We start from the raw sequence: 8,720 nt of genomic DNA on the forward strand, positions 1-8,720 counted from the left end.
GAGACAGAGAGGAGCAGTAATGAGAGAACATCACATCTTCTCGAACCGCTCCCTGGCCCTCTCCTTTGTCTTTTGCACAAATGATGCAAAATCGCCCCGCGTCTTCCTCGCTGCCTCCTCGCTCGCATCGCCCAGCTTACCACCCTCGGCACCCAGGCCCACGCCAGGGGCATACACCTCGGTCGAGATGGCCTCGGTCCTGCCGGCACCCTCGGCGCCGAGCCCTGCGCCCTGGGTCCAGCCCATCTTGGCCAGCATGCCGGCGCCCTTGGACTTCTTGGCAGCGGGCTGTTGGTCTTTGGTGTCGCTGTCCGCCGTTGCGGCGGCGGGCTCCTTGCGTTTCTCCGGAACGGAGGCGGCGGTTGACGGCACGGCCACGGGTTGCTTCGGCTGGCCAAACGCCCTCCGTCGCTCGAGCGCCCGATCGCGGTACTGCGGCTGCGCGAAGCGAGCGCGCTGCAGTTCCCAAAGCCGCTTGAACTCGGCGTCAGGTTCGACGATGCGCATCTTCTTGCCCATCCGCTTGAACTCGTCCGCTGCGCGCGCGCGATTCTGCGGGTCGGCTAGCATGCGCTTGTGTAACTCGCTCTGCTGCTCGTGCAGCCAGACCAGCCTGGCCTCCTTGAATATGCGTTTGCAGAGGACGCAGCGCAAACGATCGAGGTCAGCGTAGGACTTGTAGACGGGCAGGCGCTCAGACTTGAGCCGCGGGGTGCGGCGAAGAACCTGGCGAGGCTCCCTACCCAGAGCGGCGAGAGCCGCCGCGGCTTTTTCCTTGGCCTGCTCGTCACCAAAGAATTGGTGGGCGCGCCCCTCATGTTCTATGAGGAGGTCGGCCCTGGTCTGGGGCCAGCCGCGCTCATCAATCTCCGCCTGGGTGGGCGGCTCCCAGCCGCAGGCAAGACAGGCCAGGGCGTCCCAGTCGGCATAGGAGAGATACCGATCAGCCCATTGCGGGGTAACCGGCCCGTCTTGCTGAGTTTCCTCGGCCTCGCCGGAAGCACCACGGGTCACAGCCAGCTTGACCTCTTCGAGCTCTCGGGAGGAGGGCGACGCAGCGTCGGTGACCGGTTTGGAGCCGTGCAACTGGGCCGACGCCTTGGCCCACAGCTGCACCTGAGGTATCATGGATACCTTGGCGACGGGGGCTGACTCCTTGGCGGTCTTCACTTTCTTTGAAGGCCGGGACTTGGTGCCGTCGTCGCTGCCAGCAGTGCGGTCGGGGGCCGGCGCGCTCGGGAGCGGGTCGGTCGATACGACTCGGACGCTGGGGTAAGCCCGTTCATCCCAGTACTTGACGCGCACGGCCGGATTGTAGATGGGAGTGAACGAGTACTCCGGATTCTCGGTTGCCGGAGTGTCAAAGGCAGGAATGAAGACGCCAGTATGGATGAAAGCTACCACGACGGGTTTGGAAGCGATCGTAAATCTCGGAGACGCCCGGAACTTCGCAATGGCGGCTATGGCGTCTTCGACAGTCGCAAACTCGGCGAACCCGTACCTCCAGGACTGGTTCGTCTTGCGGTCACGCATTAGGAAAACGCGACGAAGCGAGCCAGGCTTCGCCCCGAGGCCAGCCGTGCTGTTTGTGGGAGCTGTCGATTTGAGCTTATTGGTGGAGCTGGGGGCTTCTTTTGCGGGCTCCGAATTTTCGACAAACAGCTTCATGACACCTTTGGCGAGAACCTCCTCGGTAACGGATCCTTCCAGGTCCCGGACGACGACATATTGAGACGGAGTCTGCTGCGGACACTCGTCCGTTTCACCGGTTAAGACGGGGCCGGAATCGCCATAAGAATCGCCATAATCATCTTCTGCTCGGGTTAGCAAGTAGAGCAGACGACGGGGATAAGGCCGCAGAACCGCTTACCAGGTCGTTCGGCTTTACATTTGAAACAGAGAGCTCGGTGGGGGTAGTTGACAATGCCACACTTTTGATTGTTTAGCCTCTTCCAGGGACACTTTGCGGAGGGCGCGAGGGGTTGAAGGGGTGAGGGGTGCTTACCTTGACGCATTGCCAACCATCGTCGTCCCTGCGTGAGTCACGCGCCGAGTCCATATCGTCTCCGTTGTCTGGAATGGTGACTCCCGCTGTGATGGGCTCAGAATCGATGCCGCGGGAATGTTCCAGGGGGAAGGAGACGTCGGGGTAGTATCGGTCATAGAAGTATTCGGCGTCCGATCGGCGATGAAACTCGACAAGGGCAGAGCGACCGCCTGTAAGAGTGAGCAATTGAAGGGTGTTGTGGCGTGGCAGGCCGGTGGTGCTAACCGTTGTGGTCGTTACGAACCCGAGCGATTCTCACCTTATCGCTCGAGAAGTGGCGGTCCCTAGTAATATAGTCGAGACCGTAGAGAATATCTCGCTCGGTGGCATCCTCAGGAAGGCCGTTTAGGACAATAGCACGCCCTGAGTCACCTAAACGTCGGCGATCTAGGTGACGTCTATCATGATGTTGACCAGAGGCACGATGATCAGATACGGAGCTCCGATACCCGCCAGAACCCCGAAAAGGATGCTGATCCACGTGGCCTCTGCAGACGTCTCATGGTTAGTACTTGAAAATGCCGAGAGCAACAGAGGAGAAGAGGAGGTAGAGGTTGGACCTACGCTCGAGCGGGGTCGTCGTTCTCGTAATACCGGTCTCTTGGTGCACGGTAGCGGTTCCGCCCGGTCCCACGGTGGTCGTCGTCCGTACCGTCGCCGTCATCGTAGTTCAAGTCCCTTGGAGGATCTGGAGGATCTTTTGGTGGCAGCGAGGGGGAGGAGAGCGCAAAGTTAGCCAATTCCAGCTCGACCGACAGACAATCGAAAGCACTCAAGCAATGCCATCGCCAAGGTTCATCGCGCGGGCTATAGTACCCTTCCTCGACCGCCGGTAGTCGCCGTCTCTGTCGTCGAAGCGGCGGGCATAGGGGCTGCGACTGCGGCGATCGCGGTAGCTGGCGCCATCGCGCGACGCCGAACGATGTCCGCTTCGGTACATTGCTGGCGATCGCGGAGGACCGGAGGAGAGGGAGCGGCGAAATCGGTAAGAGAGCGGTCTTGCGGATGCGATCCGCCTTCCCTCTAAGTAAACCTGCAGCTGCGCACAGGAAATCGGGCTGCAAATTGCAACCGAAGGGTTCGAAAGACAAAAGAGGATCGAGGACTTGGATGTGGATACAGGCGGTACTGAAGCTCACTTTGTCAAGTCCGTTAGGTGGGATGCCCGCCACCCGCCAGCATTGACGGCGACTGCCGAAGTTCTGCCGGGGGCCCAATCAATTACAGTGTGATATGCTTGGTTCCGATAACGGTAATGGAGTGGATCGCTCTTGACAACTTGCTGTGTGAACGACGGTTGAAGTGGGAGCTGTGAAGATGAAGAAGGAAAGTAACGATCGGACTGCCTGTTAGGGAACTCTGCCTGGTGCTTCAAAATTTCGAGAAGCAAACAAAGGGAAAAACGAAAAGAAAAGAAAAAAAAAAGGACGCAGGAATACACGCCAAGTTCCCTATTCGCAGCCGCTTAGTTCCAAGATTTGCTTGCAATCACTCACCCCCCCCGTTCCACGTTCCTTGCGCTCGCGCACATTCGCTAGGTGTGCCTCTACACCTTATAACCGGTAATAGACTGCCGGAACACCTCCGTTATCTCAGAATCACAGCTTCGTGATTTAGTCTCTCGCACTAGCAAAGGCGGACCTAAACCCTTCTCCACGGACGAGGTCCCGCCCGCAGGCATTTGTGACAACACAGCCAAGTGCCAGCTTGTCAACCTCTCCAGGTGCAGGCCAAGGCGCCTTGGAGTATCAAGTTATAGGTAGCCTGAGGTCCCTCACGGTCATTTCTAAACCACTCCAACAACCGCGGACCCGACCCGATCGTTCGTTGGCTCAGGTTGGACTGAGCGAAGCGACCATACCTGCACCGACCATGGCCACCACAACCACCGACACCCCGCAGACCCAAGTCTCCTCCCTCTCCGGGGAGGGCTGCTACGTCGCCCTGACCTCTTCGCCGCTCAATATCCAATCCGTCATCGATCGCGTGCGCTCCCCACAAGCAGGCGCCATCGTCCTCTTTGCAGGTCCGCCTCAACCCCTCCCCCCCCCTTCCCCTCATTCTCTTCCTGCTTCCCCCTTTCTCCTCCCCCTTCCTCCCCCCTTCCCCCCCTTTCCCTCTTGGTCTCCTTGGAATCAGACAGGACAGACCCGACCAACACGCACGACTTGCGACTCGAGTCGGCTGCAGGCACGACCCGGGACTCGTTCGACAACAAGCCGGTCAGGGAGCTCCAGTACACGGCGTACGCGCCGCTCGCGCTGCGCACCATGCTGGACATTGCCGCCGCGCTGCGGGCCAAGCACGGGCTCAAGGGCATCGCCATGGTCCACCGCCTCGGCGTGGTGCCCGTCGGCGAGGAGAGCATCCTCATCGCCGTGTCGGCGCCCCATCGGCAGGCCGCCTGGCGCGCCGGCGAGGAGGCGCTCGAGGAGTGCAAGGCGCGCGTGGAGGTGTGGAAGCGCGAGGAGTTTGAGGGCGGCGAGGGCGTCTGGAGGGCGAATCGGGATGCGGCGAAGGGAGAGCGGGTCGGGTGAGGAAGAAGGGATACACTTGTTCTTCTCTCTCTCCTCTCTTCACATTGCTTCCTGTTCATATATATCATATATATATGTTTTTCTCCTCTTTTTACTCCTCCCAGCGAGGCCATATAAACCCACCCCGGCCCGGGGGGGGGGGGGGGTTTGAAGTGATGAGGTGCCATGAATTTGGATTGCGCGGCACATATATATATGTATGTATGTGCATACATACATAAGAGTATCTGAGCTGGTTCTCCGGCGGCATGCGGAGACCCCATCCAGGTTCTGGTTTTCGTGACATCAACACCCGCGTCGTCAGTGGTTTTCGGAGCATATGGTCTTTTCGTGCTGAAGAAGGACTCGTGAGGATAAGTGCATATATAATCCGTACTTGCCGGTTCAACCACAATACATCCGCTGCAGATCCGGACCAGGCCTCGAGGAGCGATACTAAGCAACGAAGGAAGAGAGCACTTTCTCATTACCATTGAAAGTACACCATTGTTGACGACAACCACCACCACCACCACCACCCCAGCCTAACGTCTAATGACACCCCACCAATGGGTAGTCGGGTGGGGAGAGCATTAGATGACGTTCATCCAACCATCATTCATCCCACATTCAACTCAATATCCACGCTAGCTTTGTCCACCTGCCGTTCCAATCAAGCCGGGACATACAGTTTGAAGCCGAGGGCATAGCCCTGCCATCAAGAAGATACCCGACTGAACGCTGTTGACGCGAAACTCCCAACACCGCCGCTGATACGATCCGCCCGGTCGCCGGAAAGAAAAGAGCACTTCTTCTTCTCCCGGAAAACGACGGGTGGCCCCCTCTCCAGTCCAAGGGCTAGGAACCATTCATAAAGTGAATACCCGAGGAACATAACAGAATACGAAAAGGAACAAAAAAAAAAGACAAACAAAGAGATACCACCATGCTAGATCCCATCCCAAAAGATAGAGAAAACTCCTAGACTCCGTCCCACTCCGTCATCGCATTACCAGAAAAAAAAAAGAACAAAGAACAAGGAACAAGAGCATTTCTATTGAAAAGAGAATCTGTTAAGACCCTCTCTTCAAACCCACGTCTTTGGCCCAAACGTCTCCCCAGGCGGGACGGGGCTCTGCACCGCCTTGTTGAGCATGTCCATGGTGCTCAGCGCGGCCCTGTTGCCGAACCAATTGGGCGCCTCGGTGCCGCTGAGGTAGAGCGCAAAGAAGATGACGAGGGTCGAGACGATCAGGCCGCAGTCGAGGGCCGACGACGTGACGTAGTTGTAGTGCAGCCACCAGCCGGTGCGGCGGCGGCGGATGAAGAAGTTGAAGACGGTGCCGACGATGCCCCAGCAGTAGTAGATGAAGACGGTGGCGGGCGGCAGCATGCCCGAACCGCCAAAGATGAGGGGCATGTTGACGTAGCGCCAGATGCCGCGGCGGTAGCGGCGAGCGAGGAACCACGTCGCCACGGGGGCGAGGGCGCCGACGAGCCAGAACCACTGCAGCGAGCTGTAGAGGGCGCCGTGGGAGAACATGCGGCGGGGGCCGATGGCGCCCCAGATGATCGAGGCCGTGTAGAAGACGCGGGCGCTGGGACAGTTCCACTGGTGCACCTGGGTCTCGGAGCAGACGTCGGGAATGGTCTCGAGCGCCCAGTTCATGACGGCAATCTGGACGACGGCCGACCAGATGGACGCAACCAGCTGGGACCAGAACATGACGCGCGGGGGGACCTTCATGTAGTGGCCGAGCTTGAGGTCCTGGACGAAGTAGAGCGCCTGCGACATGCAGAGATAGCCGTAGTTCTTGAACATCATCATGGCGAGGGGGCGGCCGGGGAGCATGTAGCCGACGATGTACTCGGTAAGAACGTTGAGGCCAAGCTGGATATTGGTGATGGCCTGCACGATGCCGATCGGGATCGTCCACACCAGCGGGATCAGGACGCAGACGACGTAAGCCCACCAGGGAAAGTTGGTGTCCCACGCGCAGACGACGGCGAACGAAAGGCCGAGCATGATGACGAACAACAGAGCGTACCACCAGTCCTCGGCGTCGCGGTACTTCTTCATCAGCCGCATGTGGACGTCGTCCTCTTGCGACCGAGCCAGCTTCCACTGCGTCCAAATCTCGCGGCCGTGGTACAGAGCGACGTGGGTGATGACGGCGGCGAGGGCGGCGAAAGAGAGGCCATAGGCAAGGGCGAACTGAGTGGGGAGATATAGGGGCGAGTAAGCATGGTACTTGGCCTCGTCGAACTGCATCTTGTCGTTAAGGATCGCCGAGACATTGTAGAGATTGCCGGTGTTGTCGTAGGCGTGCGAGTTCTGGACCGGCAGGTAAGCCGAGTACCACATGCCCGAGTAATGGATGCCGATCGAGATGATGACGAAGAAGACGGTGACGCCTCCCACGACGTTTGCGATGGCGTGGAAGGGCGGGATGAGCGGGGACATGACATAGGCGGAGATGATACTCCAATCCTGATGATAAAGTTAGCAGGGTCTTTGGGATCAGGGGTGCCAAACGCGTCACTGCTCACAAAAGTGATGGGAAACAGGCCGTAGCCGCTGTAGCCCCCAAACAGCTGGTTGACAATGACATTGTCGGGCCAGATCCAGGTGAGCCAGCAGAACCACGAGAGCCCCTGGAACAGGTAACCGGGGAACCAATACCACAAAAACGACCCGAAGAAGACGAGCATGAACCACTTGTAGCGGCTGATGGACCAGCCGTTGGTCCGTGTCGGATCGGTCGGAGAGTGGTCGTGTAGGGTGTAGAATAGGGCACAGTTGACGAGATCGGTCGGCCAAATCATGGCGGCAGGCCAGACCAGGAACCTCCTCGCCAGTCCGGCCAACCCATAGCCCGTGCAGAGCGTCGTGATGCCGAACAGGAGCTGCCATAACCAACCAAAGTTCTGGTGGTACCAGATGCGCTGAGCGATAATCACATCGGAGGCGTAGAGCGCACCACCGCCATACGCAGCCTAGGAGAGAGGAAGAAAAGAGAGCAAACAGTCAGCGACTCGTTTTTCTGACGTGAACCTGGAACAACATAAGACCTACATTCGACATGACCACGATGATGACGTGCTCTTTAAAGTTGAATGGCCCCGGCTTGAGGTTGAACTTGAGGCCCCAGAGATTGAAGACTCGATCAGGGAAGATCAAGTCCCAGGCAAGGCCCAAAGGGTACGCGATCAGCTGAATGACAAAGGTCGTGAGGGAGATGCTGGGATTCCTGAGCGACAGTATCATGTTGACTGCGGACCCAATCGTGCACAGGAGCAGGCCAATGGTCCAGGCACGTATCGTATTGACAGGCATATCGACGTCGAAATTCCGGACCGAGGCTCGTACCTGGATGGCAAGAGGGCGGCGGTTGGTTAGCAACACTCGCACACGCACGTCTTCCTTCTCACGTCTTCAATCTGCAAGTCTCAAGTGATCTCACTTCTGGGTATGGCGAGTTATCCTCGGCCAGGATCTGTTCAATCTCGGCCCCCTTCTCGAGATTGGCCGTCTGCAGCGCGTTGTCGACCTCCTCCAGCTCGTCCAAGGGTAGATTCGGGTCGAAGCGGTGCATCTTTTCGAACTGCTTGAGCGACGCGAAGCCCGTGGGCCCCCCTTCAACCGATCCCACCACCGATCCCTCCATGTCCGGCTTCACGTCATCCTCCCGCCGCCGCCGGAGGGACCGGATGAGTCGCGACGCCATCTCTCCCGCTCTCTATCTTCTTCCCCAGCCGTGCGAGGCCGAGCCCGCTCGTGCGTTTCGCCGCGACGAGGCAGGGCGAGAGCGATTCGGCCCAACAGTGCCCTTCCTGTCGGCTTTTTGTCGGGACCGTTCCAATCGTCGCCGCAAACCGTTCGCCTTCGTTCGTCCGATCTTCTTCTAGGTGCGCTCCTCGGGTGAGCGAATAAGAGGAATGAAAATATCAAAAATATAAAAAAAAAATGAAAAAAAGAGGGAAAAGGCGCAATCGGAGGGGATCGAGGCAATCAATATAGGCACACAAAGCACAAAGTGCAGTTACGACAGGGGCGGGTAATGTTGAGCGAGCGTGAACATGGCTTGTCGCGCGCTCGGCGCAGATCGCTGAGCGGGGCTTGGGGTTGGCGAGAACCGGTATGCAAAGAATTCCAA

At 58.4% G+C, this 8,720-nt stretch overlaps 3 protein-coding genes across 3 annotated transcripts; 1 reads left to right on the forward strand and 2 right to left on the reverse strand.

The window, feature by feature from the left end:
* Positions 1-30: 30 nt before the first annotated feature.
* Positions 31-2,987, reverse strand: P884DRAFT_274833 (uncharacterized protein; the record flags this gene model as incomplete). The annotated part of the gene is made up of 6 exons (XM_069442774.1): positions 31-1,811; positions 1,871-1,931; positions 2,006-2,217; positions 2,273-2,535; positions 2,612-2,744; positions 2,864-2,987. 6 exons carry the CDS (start codon positions 2,985-2,987, stop codon positions 31-33), a joined length of 2,574 nt encoding a protein of 857 aa, XP_069301168.1.
* Positions 2,988-3,919: 932 nt separating this feature from the next.
* Positions 3,920-4,584, forward strand: P884DRAFT_191350 (Molybdopterin biosynthesis MoaE; the record flags this gene model as incomplete). Its single annotated transcript, XM_069437584.1, has 2 exons — positions 3,920-4,073; positions 4,238-4,584. 2 exons carry the CDS (start codon positions 3,920-3,922, stop codon positions 4,582-4,584), a joined length of 501 nt encoding a protein of 166 aa, XP_069301169.1.
* A 1,066-nt stretch (positions 4,585-5,650) lies between these two features.
* P884DRAFT_191242 (OPT oligopeptide transporter protein-domain-containing protein) lies at positions 5,651-8,291 on the reverse strand (the record flags this gene model as incomplete). Its single annotated transcript, XM_069437579.1, has 4 exons — positions 5,651-7,054; positions 7,114-7,560; positions 7,640-7,933; positions 8,028-8,291. 4 exons carry the CDS (start codon positions 8,289-8,291, stop codon positions 5,651-5,653), a joined length of 2,409 nt encoding a protein of 802 aa, XP_069301170.1.
* Between the last annotated feature and the right edge of the window lie 429 nt (positions 8,292-8,720).

This window comes from Thermothelomyces heterothallicus (assembly GCF_042370625.1).
Source record: "Thermothelomyces heterothallicus CBS 202.75 unplaced genomic scaffold P884_scaffold_2, whole genome shotgun sequence".
Classification (NCBI taxonomy): Eukaryota; Fungi; Ascomycota; class Sordariomycetes; order Sordariales; family Chaetomiaceae; genus Thermothelomyces; species Thermothelomyces heterothallicus.